Raw genomic sequence first — 19,732 nt, 5'->3', positions numbered from 1 at the left:
GACTTTGTCTGGTATAAGTTTGTGCCATAGGTGTGTAATCAGATGCTAACCTGATACCACTTGTGAGTTGATGGTGGTCATGGCGACATTGCTTTGCTGCAGACCTCCAGCGGGCACCACAATCCCTGAAGAGTTAACAGAGCTGGAGACAGAGGTCATGGATGGAGAGGAGGTCTGAATTAGTTCCTGGGGGATCGCAGAAGGAGATACAGGTGAGCAATTGTGATGTGGGAAGCACAGAGTAAAGCATACCTGGTGGTATATCACAAGAATATCTCAGGTGAAGCTACACAAGGAAAAGAGCTTTACTCTCAGGTTTGGCTAACCTGCTGCATGCTGAGACTGGTGTGGGACGGAGAATAGGGTCCTCCGAGGTCATTGCGTAAAAGGTTGTCGCTGTGCATCTTGGTCTTGAGGCAGGTGATGTAACGATTGCAGAAGTCCTTGCAGAGCTCATTGACCTTCTCTAGCTCAAGTAAGTGGATCCGTAATACTTGAATGGCCTTCACCATCTAACAGTGGACACAGGCAAAATGGACAACAGGTAGTTAAACCACCAACTCATTTTACTTATATTAGAGGAACCAAGTTTAATATGAAGTGTTACGTTATCAACGGTAAGCTTTTGCTTCTGTTAACTTGAGGCCTTTCAGATCCTTTCTTAGATCTACAAGCTACACGAGCTCTTTACACTTTACGATCAACTATGAGGTATCGATCTTTGTTCTAACTGCGCAGCTAATTTTGTTCTGCCAGCCCCGTCTTTGAGGGTCTTCCTGCATGTCCTCCACAAAACGTCTGGGGAGAACCTGTCCAATCTACTGTACTGTGATTGGACAGGATTAGGTAGGCGAGATAAGGTCTGGTATATTTTCGGTCATTGACAAGTTATAGCACTTAGTTCTGCTTCAGCTTCTAACTTTTTTACAAATTGGCTCACATTTTGTCTTTATGGATTCTATCTTGGTGATTTAGCTAGGTCCTACAGCAGCAAAGCTTACCCAACAATGGTATGAGGTTATTTTCCTGAAATGCTGCATTTGATTCATGCAAAAAAAGTTATTTTATTCTTTTGCCAATTAATTATCTTTTAGACTCAGCTGGAAAAACAACTGTGCATGCACACACTTACACCTGAGGGTGATTTAGCAAGAGATCAGTTAACCCAATAACCAAGTTTTTGGATTGTAGGAGGAAACTGCATAGAGCAGCAAGAGGCATATTCATTGCCCAACCAGCCTGGCCAAAACCCTCATATGGGCCACATTCATTAGGAACTGAATTTGAATGTTTTAGATTGAGGGAAGTAATTTGGGACAAGTTGACTGAATATAATTAGATGTTATTGGATCTTAGGTCTCAACTTTTCAGATTCAGAAACTTTCTAATCCCAAGTAGAACTGTATTGTCACAGTATTACTAGTAGTGCACTGAAATGAAATACGAAACACACATGAACGAAAGGTAAAAATATTAGGAAATATCCAAAGAATGTAGTTACAGAGTAGTGTAACTCCCTCCCGGTGGCCCAGGGAGGAGTGATTTCTCCTGGGGTTCAGTGGTGAACTGTACCCGTTTCACCCATTGGTCTGTGCTAAAAGTGAAGGACACATGCGTCTGCTCTCTGGCATCCTAGGTCTGTGAGGCAGACTGTAAAACTGTGCTCTAAAAGCATCAGTGAAGGTCAACAGAATGGTCAGAAAAGTGCTTTGCCAAGGAGAAGATAAATCAGTTAATTAAAGTGCCCTCCCTTAATCAAGGGAGCGGTAACTGCTTTACCCATGGCAGGGAGCACGGCCCAGAGTAACATCACTGTCCTGGGGAAGAATTAGTGCCCTCTGGCACCCAGGGGCTCATAAAACACACAGATGCAGGGTTAATGAACTGCTCAGCATTTTTCAGCATACCCTCCTGTACTGTGATGACAGGTCTACACCTTTAAGATCCAATTTCTCTTCTTATGATTAGCGGGCGTATTCTTTTTATTTGTAATTCTTGTTGGCTATTGTAGGCAGAGGCTGCCAAACATGACATGGATTCCTTAGTAGTGATGTTAGGAAACTAAAGGTTTTAGTGAAGCAAACAATTTGATCAAGCTGGTACATTGGGTTCTTTATTCTACTCAACTGCTAGGGATAGAAAAGGCTTGAATCATTGTAATCGGTAGGCCCTCTGGTCAATCATCAAAGGGCCTAAACCAAGCAACCATCACTCATAGCAGCCTGTCTGTTTTCATCATAGAGTTGGTGGAGTTCACTGAAAATGTTAGCTAAAGTAAAAAAGATGTTTATCCAAATGCTGTAAGTATTGTCAGAGATGTGTTTGATTTTCAGTTGAATTGTACGGGTTATATATCACAGTAAAGGTAGAAAAGTTTGGGATACATTTTCATGGTCTCATATTTTAACCTCACAAAATGCTGCCATTTGAAAAAGGATGTGTGACTTTTTACGTGCTTTGTATTTTAGCCTTAGCTATTGGCTTACCAAGTTGTCAAGCTCTGGATCTTCGCTGAAGAAGGGCTTGTGTTCTCGCTCCTGCTGGTGTACAAAGTTTTCAATGTCTACATCAAAGCTGGCTGAAGTGATGCATTCAGATCCCTGTGTGGCCTGTTCACATTTCTCAAACAGCAGCGCCAGCAGGGGGAACAACGGATGTCTGCGGGGACAAAAAAGGTAAAAAAGAAATCCATCAAAGTCATTTTTTATATTATCTCTGACATCTGCTATTTCTGCATTTCTTTCAATGTCTTTCTACACCAAGTAAGACAAATACATGAATTAAAGGTTTATTAGATATCTATCAATGCAGTGAAAGATTAAAACAGATTTTTATGTATGCAACAGCAATGAGTGTGATTTATCTGACAAAGATTTTCACATTTTTCATGAATTTTGTCAGACTAGTGTGGAAAAAGAAGAGTTGAAAAATCCTAATGTGTATGGCTTGGGGGAAATGTAAAACGGTAGTTTCAGTATGACATCCCATAAAGTGTTTAGAAGGTAAATATGCTTAGGATCCACACCTAAAATAAAATGTTTATTTTGTGGGCAATATGGACCACTGCACAGTGTCTGACATGAGTGACATTCCTGTAAAAAAGCCAAAGGTTGCATTGAAGGCGACACTTTGAAGGTGCTGTCATTTGACCATATCCAATTCATTTAAAGATATTTTTCCAATCTTCAGTAGAATCTTACTTAAACATGTTCAGCATGTATATTATCTCAGGTTATACTAAGCTGCTGAACTATTAAAACTATCTCTGCATTTTGGTGTAACAGAAACAGAATATGCATCTTTATATCCTTCATAACAGCCACTGCATCAGCATGGGAACATGCACTGCCATAGATAGATACTCTATGAGTACAGCCAGAGTTGAGGCATTATATAGCTACAAATAATTGGCATTAGGTGATTAATTTGAAAATGACTGTAATTTGTTCTGGTTCTGGGGAAAATACAATTAAATCACTTTTTAAAATACTCATGATTACAATTTGTATTGCATCTTATTATTCTTGTGAAAAGTTTTATATTCATTCAAACAAATTATTTATGCATTTTTCCAACTTAACAGGTTCTTACAGTGTCAAATAATAGATGTGCAAGTACAAGTTAGAATATTTCATAGCTATGTATCAAATAGAGTTGAAAGATCTATTATATCAAGGAATCTGTCAGTGGGAAAATTAAAATAGAACCAGAAACAAGTAATATCAGGTAAAGGAGGACAGAGCTGTAGCATCAAGTCTTAGAATTAGTCATCCTGAGAGAGGATTAACTTCTATGAATTTATAACCACATGGCATAAAACATTATATTGAAAATGTATCAAGTATAGTTATTTTCTGCAAAACTTATATTTGGTTATGATTTACTTAAACTCAAAAAGAGAGAATCACAACATTGGACCAAAGGAAATGCAACAGGATTTAGATCCATCTTTCTGGTGAAAAAAATAAACATGATGCAAAGTGTAGTACAAAAATTACTGGATAACATTAGTCACCCCAAGCTGGGCTCTAAAACATTAATCCATAAAAATGGGCAAGAATATGGAACGACTCATTTAAAAGGAACAAATTCACAAGATCCCGCCATCAAAGAGCTTTGAACTTGATTTCCATCGGCATGGAGCAACTTGAATTTACAGCGCCATCTGACAAAGATAGATCCAAAGATGCTAAAAGGTTATGAAAAAGTAACTAAATGCAATGAGACACATTACTTGGTTAAAGTAATTGAAATAGTTGTACCATGACATTTTAAAATTGATTGATTTGTAATTGTAGCAGATAACATTTTTCAATTCAATTCAATTCAATTTTATTTATATAGCACCAATTCATGAAACATGTCATCTCAGGGCACTTTTCAAAGTCAAATTAAATCAGATTATACAGATTGGGTCAGATTATAGTTATTATACAGATTATACAGATTGGTCAAAAATTTCCTATATAAGGGAACCAGTTGATTGCTTCAAAGTCTCTCCAAGCAGCATTCACTCCTGGAGAACCGTAGAGCCACAGGGAGAGTCGTCTGCATTGTCCATGGCTTTGCAGCAATCCCTCATACTGAGCAAGTTCTATTCCCATTAAGTCCAGATGCAAAATAATTAGGAGGCAACAGAACAGAAACAATTAACACAAACTAGAACATTGTAAAATTTTCCCTTGTCCCAAATGACATAATAAAGTATTTTTTGAATTGAATATATAGTACCTACTATAACATTTATTTACATCATAAATGGCATGCCTGCTTCATTTAGATCACAGGACTTAATGCTTCACAAAGCAGGTTTCATTTCTTCATATTTAGATCAAGTTAGAAATGTGGCTTTTACATTCAGCAGCATATGTGGTAAAACAAGAAACACGATGACAGCAGCTTTATTTTTCTGTGAGTTTGATGTAATGACCCAGCAGGCTCCTTTCTGCCACCTTCCTGGTAGAAGTCATTTTGCTGGTCAGTCCTGTGATAAGAGACAAGGCAACTAAATGCATAAAAGTCATTGTAATGATGGATAAGCATCCAGATGGACCAAGCCACTGAAGGAGCCTCTAACCTCGTTATTCTCCATTCCAGTTACTAGCTCAGTAGCTCACTGCACTGTTTCTCTCCTAATGTTACCGTAAAATGTGTTTAACAGTCAGTGATATATTATCAACTGACTTGAATTGTGCTGTTTCACAACTTAGATTAATAGTTATTGCATATCAAAGTTGAATATCAGATTGTGATTGAATTGCATTAAATAAACTTGATCTGAATCGATTATGGAGTGACTTAGATCCTATAAAACTGCACAGGAATTGGGGCTGTTTGTAAACCATTTCAAGATGACCTCTGTTGTAATGTGCATCATAATTTAGTCAATGCTGTTTTTTTTTTTAAATAATCACATACTGAGCATAATTTTTATTTATTTTTTAATTTCACATTGTGTCATTTTTAGAGGAGCATGTGCCAGTTCTAATTGCACAGCTTAGCATATGGCTAGGCAAGGCCAGTGCTCAGGCTCTAACCCATGGCTCCCATTTGCAGCCTTTAATAGTCGTCTATATTATACTCTAATCTGCCTGATCCCAATTTAATGTTGCTCCCGCAACCAGACATGGCAGGAATACTAAGCAGGTGGACCATGTGCTGAAAGGATGGCTTCTAGCTTGTGTGCTAGGAGTTGTGCTTGTGGTGAAGCAAAGGTACTCACATGGGCAAAGAAGGCAAAAAAAATCACAAACAAGAAAAATGTTTAAATCACAAATAATTAAACAGAAAAATGTAAAGCAAAACAATTAGAACAATCCAGAAAAAAACTTTGATATGCAATAATTATTAAGAATAAGTAATAAGACTGGCCCTAAATGTGAGTCAGTACTAATACGACATCAGATGTGTTGTGTTATGCCAGTTTCACACGGTACAATAATAAGCCTGATTTTTGCCCCAAACTTCTCCTTCTGACAATCTTAACAATGGGCCGATTGTGGGCGTGGCTCTTAAGAGATATTCCTGCCGTGTGTGATGTGTGAAGAGTTATTTAGTTCTCAGAATGACATTGAGACGGCTCAAATCTCAAATCGGGGATAGGCAACATGTTGGATTGTCTTGGCAGGACAAGGTGTGTGCTGCTCCCTGAGGACAAACTGGCACACTACCTGTTGAATGTGACATGTAGCTAATCATAGCGCTGACAGAAACCCAGAGAGAGGAACAAACAACACAGCTCTCCTCCATATCAAAGTGGAATAAATGTAGAGCCCCTGTTTGTGCTGTCTCAACTCGTTTTACCAACGCATTTATTTTTGTGATGTTTATTTCTCAGTGAAAATTCCTCCACAAACTATCACCATTGTTCTTTGTTGTTCTCTTTATTTACTCTGAAGTCACATTTGATCTCAGAATCTGAATCAGCTTTATTTGCCAGGTATGTGTACTAGGGCTGGATGATAAAGAAAAAAAGCATGTCGATAAAATAGAAATTATATTGGTCGATATCGATAATAATTAAAAAAATCAAAGCATGCAGCTCTGGCTATTTTATGCTGTTGCTTAATGACCTATTTTTAGATAAATACACAAACAATGAATTCAAATACAACCCTTTGTTCAACCAACAGTTTTACCAAAACTAGAATTTAAAAACAAAAAGAAGAACCTAATATGTGCTCTCTGAATTCTTTGAAGGGTGCAATGCTTGGTGATGGTTGGGAGGATGTAGTGACTGTAGTATTAGCCTTCCTGATGATAGGCTAGAATGCAAAAGGAAGGAAAACTTCTTCTATTGAACCTTTACTGACCATTTATTTCCTAACGCACCACATGTCTATTGATCAGCGTATAACGCTATTGAATTGTCATCCAGCCCTAACGTGTACATGTGAGAAGTTTACCTCTGGGTTGTACAATGCTAACGATTTGCTTACTTATACAATACAACAATGATGCAGTAATAAAGATCAAACAGTGTACATACGGAAAACACATATGAACACACTATAAACAAGTGGACAGATTGAAACAATAATGCAATGGTCCAATGAGCAGAGAGCAAAGGATGTTATTAATATGCACATGTCGGAGGTGAGAGTGATGTCCTGGTGTACAAACACATTCAACCATACATCTCCACAGTATGATGAGTGCAGAGAATGGAATAAATGAGTATCATAAGTGGTGTTATATACATGAGGGAGGTGGATTTGGTATACAGTACATACAGCACCTATCCAGGAGTCTTTGTTCATTCTGGCGGCTCACATGTCAGCAACCTGTAGTTGGTGTGCTGCTGTTTTTAAGCACATGGAGGCCCATCCTCCTAGATGATTCAGATGTGAATCAACACAAATTATCCTGAAATCCACTTACACATCAACAGTGTTTAGCTGCACCAGTGGAGCAGCTGATCCTGTCTGGATACAGACTCATCATGGCCCTGGATCAGTCTAGACAGTGGTGTCTTCAGGAGGTTCACAGACGGGGGTGTCGGCCCAGGTTGACTGCGTCTTCTGCTGATCTGTCTGCCTGGTAGGCAGGCCCCCTGCAGGGTGGGCCGCGGGGGGGGGGGGGGGGGGGGGGGGGGGGGACTGGCATGTCTGTAAGGTGCTTCAGCACCAGGGGATCAAAGGATTTCAGGACCACAGATGTCAGGGCAAAAGCCAATAGTCATGTAAATCTGTTTCTTGGCTACAGTGATGATGGTAGAGCAATTTAGGTGAGGGAAGCATCAAACAGTTCTAGAGACTTATTGAATATGTTGGTGAAGATGGGGGTCAGTTAGTCAGCCCAGGTTTTTATGCAGAGTGGAGAGACACCATCCAGAGCTGATGCTTGTTTTTCCACACAGATACTTAAATGCTCCGTTGACATCTTACATCTTTGGTATCAGGTGCTGGTAGTGGTGAAGAGGAGGGGGTTGAAGAGTTGTTGATAGGGGGTGTGAGGGGGCCTTTTGTGTGAGACTGAGGTGTGAAACTCACAAGAAGTGATTAGATCTTCTGATAGGCAGGAGGTTAACACTGCATGTGAAGGAAGGGATCGATGCTTTGTTATGGATTGCAGACTCCTCCATAATGAAGAAGTGTCATTTGTGGAGAAACTATTTTTCTCACTCGTGTCTTTTTGCTAACTTGACCTCCTTTGTCAGCTTGTTTCTGGTCTGCTTATAGAGGAGCAGGTCTCCACTCCTGATGCCTTATTCTTTGGTGCGACACAGCTGCCTCAAGTTGGATAAGAACCTTGGATTGTTCTTGTTGAAGCTGCAGATGGTCTTTTTCTGCATGCACATGTCCTCACAGAAGCTGATGTATGACCTTTTAATCAGTGCAGTCCCAACAGCCCAGAAGCATCAGCTTTGAATCATCAGTGTTTTTTTAACAATCCAAAACACGGGCTTAGAGGTGTCAGTTTCTGCTTGTAGGTGGCTGTAAGTTGTAGAAGACGATGGTCAGAGAGTCCACGCCCAGCACAAGGGGCGTCCTTTCAAACAGTGTAACAATGGTCTAGTGTGTTTTTCCTCTGGCTGGGGTGTTAACATGCTGCCTGTATCTAGGAAGGTGATTGGTCAGAGGGCCCAGTAGCGCCCCTGGATGGCGGCCTCTCTTCTATGCGTATGCTCCAGGTCAGCTCTGGCTACAAATGTAGCTCATCGCTGTCAGGGTGTCAATGTGTGCGTGAATGGGTGATTGACTCAATGTAGTGTAAAGCGTTTTAGAGTCCTCTGGATTTGATAAAGCGCTACACAAGTACCGGTCCATCTACTGATTGCACATTTTTTAGCAATTTACATTTAAATATAAAACGGTTGCAGAGCAATCTGGGTTTAAATGAAACAAAAACACACATATTTTCAAATCCTCTACCACATGCACTCCACAGTTCTGTGCTTCCTTATGACCTTTACACAGTCAGGATTAAGACAGATGGGGTGTGAAAAGGCACATCTTTTTATGTACATGGGCCTGCATATGAGTGTGGCTGTGTGGTCACATTATGTGTGCTTTTATTCGCTTTTGCACTTTCTTCTAATCGCCCCTGAGCACCCCTGTGTTCACAACCGAGCACGGCATGTCCTATCTGCACTGCGACGGTGGGGATATTGCTGGCTGGGGGATCATTACAAGGGCCATAAAAGAGCGATTTACACATCGGCCAGTGAGTGGAGTCAGCACGGCAGGTCCTCCCACCCTGCAGCACTGCTCCGCACTGGGTCACTAACAAAAAGCAGAGAACCAGAGGCCAGCAAGAAATGTGATGACTTATACATGAAGCTGAGAACTGTAGACAGAACAGAACATCTGGTTGATTGCTGATGTTCAGTTGGGTGGCAAATTAACCTAGCAAGGTACATCTGGATCTCTGTAGAATAGGAAATGTGACAAGTCCTATAAATGAAGCAACCAGTAAAAATATTCAAACGTCAATCTAATATTAGCAGGATTTAAATGTGAACGGCCAACACAAAGTGCATAACTCTGAAGTGAAATGGAAAAGAAATGTGTTTTTTACAAATAAAAATCTAAACAGAGTAAAAGAGTCACGTCAGTGAATGCTTTGTAGCAGATTGGTTGGAAAGTGTCAATTTTAAATGTTGTCACAGATTCTCTAATGGATTGAGGTCTGAGCTTTGACTGGTTCATCCTAATACATGAATATGCTTTTAAATAAACCTTCTGTTGCACCTTTCGCTGAATGCTTTGGGTTGCAGACCTGCTGGAAGGTGTACCTCTGCATCGTCCTCAGGTGTTATTCACCTCTAACCCATCCATCTTCCCTTCAATCCTAAACCACTGTTGTGTCCCTGCTAGAGAAAAGTATTATTTCCACTCTGTTTGTTGATTTGTTTAGGTTAGTGTTAACAAGTCAAGAAAAGAACCTTCTTCCCTATGTTCTTACCACTATTCCATAAAGATACAATTTGCACAGTGCATGACTGATCGTTGTCTTTTCAACAGATTCTTTTTTGAGCTGTGGATATCTGCAGCACCTCCAAAGTTACCATTGTGATCTTGACTGTTTCTTTGAATAATGCTCTCCTGACTCTGCTGGTTTATTTAGGTGGATGGTCATGAACAAAGCTTTTTCACCTAATTCTACATTAATATTGTCCTTTACTTTCTCCCTGACCTGTCTGTTGTCTTCCTTGTTCTTCATGATGCTATTTGTTCCTTAATGTCTCTCTAACAAACGTAGGAATTATTCACAGAACAGAGAGATTAAAAGTTAGATTAAAAGGCACAGAAGCTGACTATTAGAGGACTTCTGACCCTGCATAGATAAGTGGGAATAGATAATGGATGGATGGATGGATGGATGGATGGATGGATGGATGGATGGATGGATGGATGTTCAATATTTGTTGTCGACCATTCAGAAAGTGGATCTAATATACCGCCATACGGCAGTATATTAGATCCACTAAAATAATTTGCCACCTGGATTTAACTAGGTAAATAGGAACGACACTCCTGTTGGCAAAGCTGGTAACTAGTTATTTAACCCCAGCTGATGCAATGAGCAGCTTCTCATTTCTTAAACAATCACGTTGAAAGACACATCCTGTGAACGTGAAAAAGATGTTAGTCTGTTTCAGAAGGGTCAAGTCACTGGCATGCATTAGGGAGAGAAAACATCTAAGGAGATTGCAGAAATTACTAAAATTGGCTGGAGAACTGTTCAATGCATTATTAAAAACTGGAAGGACAATGAGGAACAATCATCTACGAGGAAGAAATGTGGCAGGGAAAAAATCCTGAATGATCGTGATTGATCATTTAAACGTAATTTATTTTCCAGAAAATGCAGTTGTTTTATCACATTTACAAAAAACTGAAAATGTTTTCTTTAAGTTCAATGTTTGTGTTACTTATTCAGTATTCTTAAAATTTATATTAAATACTCACATATCCAAAACACACAGGCTTTCATAGAGTGTGCTATTTTTATTATAACTGCACGCATGTATTAACATCCAGAGAAATGCACTGCAGTCCGAAACCTTTTGCCTTCTAAGAAGCAAGGGATCACACTGGAATCTCTGTTAAAGTAGGTTTGAGACAAAGATTTGATTTAAGAGCTTTTCTGAACACAGTGAAGAATAATAAACTTATTCATTCAAGGCGATGCTGAGAACAAGCTTGAATAAAAGTCCCGGTTGTGATCTTCAGAACAAATTACATTTGCCGGTGTTTATAAAACTCTAGCAAACCACCGGGAGGGCACAGACGGAAGGCAGGGCTTTAAAAATATGTGTTTATTTGAATGTGTGCAAGTTGGAGGTCTGTGCATCTGTGCTCCCCACCGTGCCGCAGTCTAATCAGGCCTGCTGTATTCCTGTATATTAGAAACCAGATTTGGTGGAGCCAAGCTGTGTTTGCTCCCAACGAGGCCCCTGTTCCCCCAGGCTACTTGTCTGAAACACACCCTGTGTTTGAGGAAAGGTGTGGGGTTGGAGTGCACAAAGGAACACAAACACACATTTAAATAAGCCCAAGCACAGCCTGAATAATTCCTGTTTCTGTTTGACTACTTTTTTATTTTAGACCTTTTTGATGCTTTTTATTCTAATGTACTGTACTGATGTAGGCCCCTTTATAAAGACATTTCATTAGCTTTTTCTGACAAACAGCACCCGATCTGTCAGTTAAGGATGAAAATAACGTCCCACGTTTGTAAGTTTGACATCCACTAAAAAAAAGTAGGACAAAAGCAACGAGTAAAAGAAAAATATATCCTGGGCTCTCTTCTCATCTAAAGTCAACCATAAAAGAAACTCGTAAAAACGAGTATCCTGCAGAAACAGCCAATAAAACCACTTGAGCTCTGACACAGTTTCCTGCATTCAGGAGCTGCTGAGCATCAACACATGCTGACCTGTGAAATGGAAAGAGGCATGGCCTTTTTGTAAGCCCATCAGACAGACAGAGCAGCACACTGGAGGGCCAGGCATTGAAGCATTTTGGCACTGAGGATAAACAGGCTTTATGGTGCATTAGAGACCCATGAACTCACAGGCAAGCACAAAATCTGGTGGACAACATCCATGGGATATGAGAAATTAAAAGTGTTTACTTATGCAGGATAACGCAACTTCAGATTTCTCTGTATTTTCTTGCTTTACTGGGACAAAAACAACAAATACACAGATGAAAATGTATGTGTTGAAAAAAACACACTCAGCATAACTACATGCTAACCGTGCTATGAATGCAGACACAAACTCTTGAATCCTGGTAAGAGAGAGGCCACAGGTCAGGGGTGAGAGTGCAGGACAGGTCCATGAGTGACGATGATTTGCATGAAAAGCTCTGCAGCTCCTCTATCTTTGTAAAAGGATTCCACTGCTCCAAAAAGAAATCCATCTTTGTTGTTTGACGCTTTTCTTTTGTTCCATTTTATTAAGTTTCTGCAAAGCAGTTTTCTTACAAGAAGCCATGTTTGTTTTATTCAGTGCTAGTGCAGTCCTGAAACCTCGTATAGAGCAGTAAACAAGGCTCTGTGCATGTAGGAGACATGATACTGACTTCTAAACAGCCATCTCTCTGTGCTGTTTATTACTGATCTCCATGTGACGGAGCCAGACAGCAAACCTGTCCTGTTAAAACCGTTCTCTCTTGGCTCTCCTCAAGTCAAGTCTGTAAAACTCACAAGGACATTTCTGTTTGAAAGCGTAAGGACGCTTACATCTCTTTCAATTCTGCACATTTTCCCATCACCAGGCAGCAGAGTGTTACACCCGCAACCTGCAAAAACAGCCCCTCTGCCTTTTTAATGAGATGCAGAGAATCCAGAAGGATCTTTACAGTAAATGCCACAACTCATTAGGCTAATCACCCTATCACACAAATACTCAGCTGCTAATAACAAAGCAGCCTGAGAGAGAGAGAGAGAGAGAGAGAGAGAGAGAGAGAGAGAGAGAGAGAGAGAGAGAGAGAGACACACATCTCATCATAAAGCTGGCATTCCAGCAATTAGTGAAAAGAAACATTAAAGCCTACACAGACTTCCTGTGGAAAACAATTTTAGAAAAATGGCAGAGATGTTGTTTTCTTTCATGTGTAAAGCCAACAGCCCCCATATAGGCGCAGTGCTGAGGCAGGATGGCTGATAGATCACAGCTTCTATATAAACAGCACAGCTTTTTACATCATTCTGCTGAGGGAGTGGGAAGTCCAGTTTAAAGCACAACAAGGTGCAATTAGTTAATAGGTCCTTGCATGGACAGTGTTTATTCAAAATCTTTATTTTCATGCAAGCCCTCCCTGACGACTGAACTGCAAGAGCTCTGGGCTAAAGAACATCAAATTGTAACAGCCATGGAAATGTCACATAGAGACTTAACAATCTAAATATATAGATACTGTCATATTCTGCCAAAAAGGTAATCGTAAATAATTGAAACTAAAAAACTAAACACTAAATATTTAGCCAGTCCTATAAAGGGCCTCACTCCATATCATGCAGGTAAAACCAGAGGTATAAAACTAGATCTAGCATTTAAGAAGAACAAGAAACGAATCTAGTAGAAGTATTTGTAATCATTCCAGTTTGATTGCATTGATAAAGTCACAAAGCTAATGTACAATTCCCTGACTGTCCGGCTGACAGTCAGGGAATTGAACTAAGAATTGCTACCTCTCATTTAATCCATTTTGACTTGTTTTATCTTCATTTATTTTCTTTTGCATTTTTATTTTAGTAGCGAGTAGTGTTTCCTAGTTTTTATTGAATTAGAATAATTACTGTAACAGGGAATTGTTTTGGTTTAATAAATAATTATGTGTGGAATAATAATTCTTTGTGTTTATTTTGATCCAGAAGTTATATGGTCTCTAAGGCTACGTTCACACTGCAGGTCTTAATGCTCAATTCCGATTTTTTTGTGAAATCGGATTTTTTTGCGTGGTTGTTCACATTTCCAAATATATGCGACTTGTATGTGATCTCCTGTGTGAACTGAACGCGTTCAACCGAAGTGTCCCACATGCGCACTCGATGACGTGATGACGTCACGCGTAGCAAGCGTCCGCAGTGTTTGTGGAAGTAAACATGGATTATAATGCTGGCGCGCATTTTGCGGTTATTAATTTATTTTCTAACTGGAGCTTTCTCTCCATTGACTGCTCTCCTCATTGTAGTCCGCCATTGGTGTCGTCTTTATTCCCTCTTCTGCATAGCAGGAAGCAGAATAGTGACGTTTGTTGAGTATCAGTGACGTACAGGTCAGATAAATGTGACCCGGCCGTACAGACACAGGTCACATTTGAAAAGATCAGATACGTATCGGATTCAGGACCACATGTCCAAGTGTCCTGGGTCGCATTTGAAAAAATCTGTGTTGTTCTGACTGTCATAAAAAAATCAGATACAGGTCACATATGGGCAAGAAAATCTGAATTGGGTCACTTCAGGCTGCAGTGTGAACGTAGCCTAAGAGTACAGAATTACCTCTTTTTGAGTTAATTGAAATCAACTGAGACGTCTTCATTGGTTTGTTATAAAGAAGCAAGGGTTAAACTCCAATTGCAGTTATAATTTGTGTTATCAACGTTTGCTGGAAAAGTCTGATTGGTCACAACCGGTCAGATCACGCTTTTCCAACATAAATAAGTTCATAACAGCTAATTAATAAAAGTTAGCATTTAGGGTTTCTGGCATAACACATTGTATACTATATTTTAGTCTGATTTATTAGTTAGTCCCAGGCCAATTATTAACTACAATTCTTTTGAAAACTGCAAAGCAATAAAACCTCTTCTGTCTGTTGTCTTGTATAGCCACCAGGCCCTTACTCAGTTTTTAGATCAGTTCCCAGACTTCTTATCAGATTTAGTGTAATACACTGAAAAAGTGTGAGAGGCGCCGAGCTGGGGTTGGCATACTTGTTGCCCCCCATCTCGGTGCCTGCACGTTGGGGTTTTCCCCGGTGAACGAGAGGGTGGCCTCCCTCCGCATTCGTGTGGGGGGACGGGTTCTGACTGTTGTTTGCGCTTATGCGCCAAACAGCAGTTCAGATTACCCACCCTTTTTGGAGTCCTTGGAAGGGGTACTGGAGAGTGCCCCTCCTGGGGACTCCCTCGTTTTGCTGGGGGACTTCAACGCTCACGTGGGCAATGACAGTGGGACCTGGAGGGGCGTGGTTGGGAGGAATGGCCCACCTGATCTGAACTCGAGTGGTGTTTTGTTGTTGGACTTCTGTGCTCGTCATGGATTGTCCATCACAAACACCATGTTCAAGCATAAGGGTGTCCATATGTGCTCTTGGCACCAGGACACCCTAGGTCGCAGTTCAATGATCGACTTTGTTGTCGTTTCATCTGATCTGCGGCCGTATGTCTTGGAAACTCGGGTGAAGAGAGGGGCGGAGCTCTCCACCGACCACTACCTCGTGGTGAGTTGGCTCCGATGGCGGGGGAGGAAGCCGGTCCGACCGGGCAGGCCCAAACGTACTGTGAGGGTTTGCTGGGAACGTCTGGCAGAGTCCCCTGTGAGGCGGAGCTTTAACTCCCACCTCCGGGAGAACTTTAAACACGTCCCGAGGGAGGCGGGGGACATTGAGTCTGAATGGACCATGTTCCACGCCTCTATTGCTGAGGCGGCTAGTCGGAGCTGTGGCCGCAAGGTTGTCGGTGCATGTCGTGGCGGCAACCCTCGAACCCGCTGGTGGACACCAGCGGTGAGGGAAGCCGTCAAGCTGAAGAAGGAGTCCTATCGGGCTTTTTTGGCCTGTGGGACTCCGGAAGCAGCTGATGTGTATCGGCAGTCGAAGCGGCAGGCGGCTCGGCTGGTCGCCGAGGCAAAAACTCGGGCGTGGGAAGAGTTCGGAGAGGCCATGGAGAAAGACTTCCGTACGGCTTCGAAGCGATTCTGGTCCACCATCCGGCGTCTCAGGAGGGGGAAGCAGTGCAGTACCAACACTGTTTACAGTGGGGGTGGTGTGCTGCTGACCTCGACTCGGGACGTCGTGCATCGGTGGGCGGAATACTTCAAAGACCTCCTTAATCCCACCAACACGTCTTCCATTGAGGAAGCAGAGCCTGAGGACTCTGGGTCGGGTTCTCCCATCTCTGGTGCTGAGGTTGCCGAGGTTGTTAAAAAGCTCCTCGGTGGCAAGGCTCCGGGGGTGGATGAGATTCGCCCTGAGTACCTTAAGGCTCTGGATGTTGTGGGGCTGTGTTGGTTAACGCGGCTCTGCAACATTGCGTGGACATCGGGGGCAGTTCCCCTGGATTGGCAGACTGGGGTGGTGGTCCCCCTATTTAAAAAGGGGGACCGGAGGGTGTGTTCCAACTACAGAGGAATCACACTCTTAAGCCTCCCTGGTAAGGTCTATTCAGGGGTTCTGGAAAGGAGGGTCCGCCGGATAGTCGAATCTCGGATTCAGGAAGAGCAGTGTGGTTTTCGTCCTGGCCGTGGAACACTGGACCAGCTCTATACCCTCAGCAGGATTCTTGAGGGGGCATGGGAGTTTGCCCAACCAGTCTACATGTGCTTTGTGGATCTGGAGAAGGCATTCGACCGTGTCCCCCGGGGGATCCTGTGGGGGGTACTCCGGGAGTATGGAGTACCGGACCCTTTAATAAGGGCTGTCAGGTCTCTGTACGACCGGTGTCAGAGTCTGGTCCGCATTGCCGGCAGTAAGTCGGACTCGTTTCCGGTGAGAGTTGGACTCCGCCAAGGCTGCCCTTTGTCACCGATTCTGTTCATAACTTTTATGGACAGAATTTCTAGGCGCAGCCAAGGTGTTGAGGGGATCCGCTTTGGTGGCCTTAGGATTGCGTCTCTGCTATTCGCGGATGACGTGGTCCTATTGGCTTCATCAGGGCGTGATCTACAGCTCTCACTGGAGCGGTTCTCAGCCGAGTGCGAAGCGGCCGGGATGAAAATCAGTGCCTCCAAATCCGAGACCATGGTCTTGAACCGGAAAAGGGTAGAGTGCCTTCTCCGGGTTGGGGAGGATGTCCTGCCCCTAGTGGAGGAGTTCAAGTATCTTGGGGTCTTGTTCACGAATGAGGGGAAGATGGAGCGGGAGATCGACAGGCGGATTGGTGCAGCGTCTGCTGTGAAGCGGGCGCTGTACCGATCCGTTGTGGTGAAGAGAGAGCTGAGCCAAAAGGCGAAGCTCTCGATTTACCGGTCGATCTACGTTCCTACCCTCATCTATGGTCACGAGCTTTGGGTCGTGACCGAAAGAACGAGATCCCGGATACAAGCGGCTGAAATGAGTTTTCTCCGTAGTGTGTCTGGGCTCTCCCTTAGAGACAGGGTGAGGAGCTCAGTCATCCGGGGAGGACTCAGAGTAGAGTCCTCCCCGGATGACCGTCCTCCACGTCGAGAGGAGCCAGTTGAGGTGGCTCGGGCATCTGGTCAGGATGCCTCCTGGACGCCTCCCTGGAGAGGTGTTCCGGGCACGTCCCACCGGGAGGAGGCCCAGGGGAAGACCCAGGACACGCTGGAGGGACTATGTCTCCCGGCTGGCCTGGGAACGCCTTGGGATTCCTCCTGAGGAGCTGGCCCAAGTGGCTGGGGAGAGGGACGTCTGGGCCTCCCTACTGAAGCTGCTACCCCCGCGACCCGACCCCGGATAAGCGGAAGACAATGGACGGACGGACGGACGGACGGACGGATTTTAATTGGTGTTTGGACTGTTTAGAAGCAGTAGAGCTTTCTGAGTTATCTAAACTTTTAGCTTCATGTAAACCTTAAAGTTGTATGTTAGACCCAATCCCAACCAAGTTGTTTGAGGAAGTATTCCTTTTGATTAATGCCCCTATTTTAGACATGATTAATCTATCCTTAGTAAATGGATATGTACCACAGGTTTTGAAAGTAGCTGTTATTAAACCTTTACTTAAGAAACCTTCTCTTGATCAGGATGAGTTAGTAAACTACAGACCTATATCTAATCTTCTTTTATTATCTAAAATTCTTGAGAAAGTAGTTGCTAATCAACTTTGTGATTATTTACAAAGTAATGACCTACTTGAGGAGTTTCATTCAGGCTTCAGAGCTCATCATAGCACTGAAACAGCTCTGGTGAAGGTCACTAATGATATTCTCATGGCCTCAGATAATGGACTTGTGTCTATACTTGTCCTGTTAGATCTCAGTGCTGCATTTGATACAGTTGATCACAATATTCTCCTACAAAGACTTGAACATACTGTAGGGATTAAGGGGAAAGCATTAGGCTGGTTTAAATCTTATCTGTCAGACAGATTCCAGTTTGTTCATGTTAATAATAAATCTTCTTCAAACTCTAGGGTCACTTGTGGAGTACCACAGGGTTCAGTCCTTGGACCAATTCTATTTACTATATACATGCTTCCGATTGGCAAAATTATCAGACAGCATGGGATTAATTTCCACTGTTATGCTGATGACACTCAGCTATATTTATCCATAAATCCTGATGAATCCAATCACTTACTTCGACTGCTTTTAAATTCTAGTCCATACATTTGTTACTTCAAGGCTGGACTATTGTAATTCTTTACTATCAGGAAGTCCCCAAAATGCAGTTCAAAGCCTTCAGCTGATCCAAAATGCTGCAGCAAGAGTTCTGATGAAAATCAACAAGAGGGATCATATTTCTCCAATTTTAGCTTCCCTTCATTGGCTTCCTGTTAAATCAAGAATAGAATTTAAAAGTATCCTTCTCACTGATAAAGCCCTTAATAATCAAGCTCCATCATATATCAGAGCTCTGATTCCTAACAGAGCATTTCACTCTAAGACAGCAGGTCTACTTGTGGTTCCCAGAGTCTCTAAAATTAGAATGGGAGGCAGATCCTTTAGTTACACTGTCTACTTTTAAGACTAGGCTTAAAGCGTTCCTTGTTAAAAAAAAAAACGTATCGTTAGAGTGGCTAAGGTCTGGGTGTGAATGTGTGTGTGAATGACTGTAATGTAAAGCTCTTTGGGGTCGTCGGAAAAGTTAAAGTGATGTACAAGTACAAGCAATTTACCATTTAGGTTATCTTGAGCTATTTTTTAGTTATGCTGCTAAGTTCTCCTATTGTTCTCCAGTTTTGCATTGTATGTTGTTATTTCAACTTTTAACTTTTTGTCCTCTCTGTCTTTTTTCTCTTTATAGAAGGTACACCTGGTCTGGTGTTCTTCTAGCTATGCCATCATCCAGGGGAGGCAGATCATCTGCCATTACCACATAAAATAGAAAGTACTCCTGGGTCAATGTGAGCTTATGTGCTTTCTGTGTCTCTGCTCTGTCTTCTCTAACACCCAGTCAGTCAAGACAGATGAGCGTTCACACTGAGCCTGGTTCTGGTTCTGATGGAGGTTTTCCATCATGTTAAAGCGGAGTTTTCCTCTCCACCATCACTTCATGCATACTCAGTATGAGGGATTGCTGCAAAGCCATCAACAATGCAGACGACTGTCCACTGTGGCTCTACGCTCTTTCAGGAGGAGTGAATGCTGCTTGGAGAGACTTGATGCAACCTGCTGGCTTTCCTTAGAGAGAAAACTTTTTGACGAAATCTATCAGTATGATTTGATTGAATTTGACTTTATAAAGTGCTTTGAGATGACATGGTGTGAATTAGCACTACATACATAAAATTGAAATTGAATTGAAAATATCAGGTATGAGATGGGTTTAGGTTTGTGAGAACATATAACGTATTATCCTGCTGAATGTAGCCATTAGAAGATGAGCACATTGTGATCTTAAGGGGATGAACAGCAACAATACTCAGGTAGG

General features: G+C 42.1%; 1 protein-coding gene across 4 annotated transcripts in view; it reads right to left on the bottom strand.

Moving 5' to 3' along the window:
- pknox2 (pbx/knotted 1 homeobox 2) overlaps positions 1-19,732 on the bottom strand; it is a 176,174-nt gene that overhangs the window by 18,207 nt on the left and 138,235 nt on the right. For all 4 annotated transcript variants that reach the window (XM_036143488.1, XM_036143489.1, XM_036143487.1 and 1 more), the window contains 3 exons: positions 2,487-2,658; positions 327-512; positions 51-186 (listed from right to left, as the gene is read on the bottom strand). In XM_036143488.1, coding sequence (XP_035999381.1) covers positions 51-186; positions 327-512; positions 2,487-2,658 — 494 coding nt within the window. The remainder of the gene's footprint in view (positions 1-50; positions 187-326; positions 513-2,486; positions 2,659-19,732) is intronic.

The sequence above is a fragment of the Fundulus heteroclitus genome, chromosome 11 (genome assembly GCF_011125445.2).
Source record: "Fundulus heteroclitus isolate FHET01 chromosome 11, MU-UCD_Fhet_4.1, whole genome shotgun sequence".
Classification (NCBI taxonomy): Eukaryota; Metazoa; Chordata; class Actinopteri; order Cyprinodontiformes; family Fundulidae; genus Fundulus; species Fundulus heteroclitus.
The sequence above is the reverse complement of the archived record's forward strand: the minus strand, read 5'-3'. Positions and strand labels throughout refer to the sequence as shown.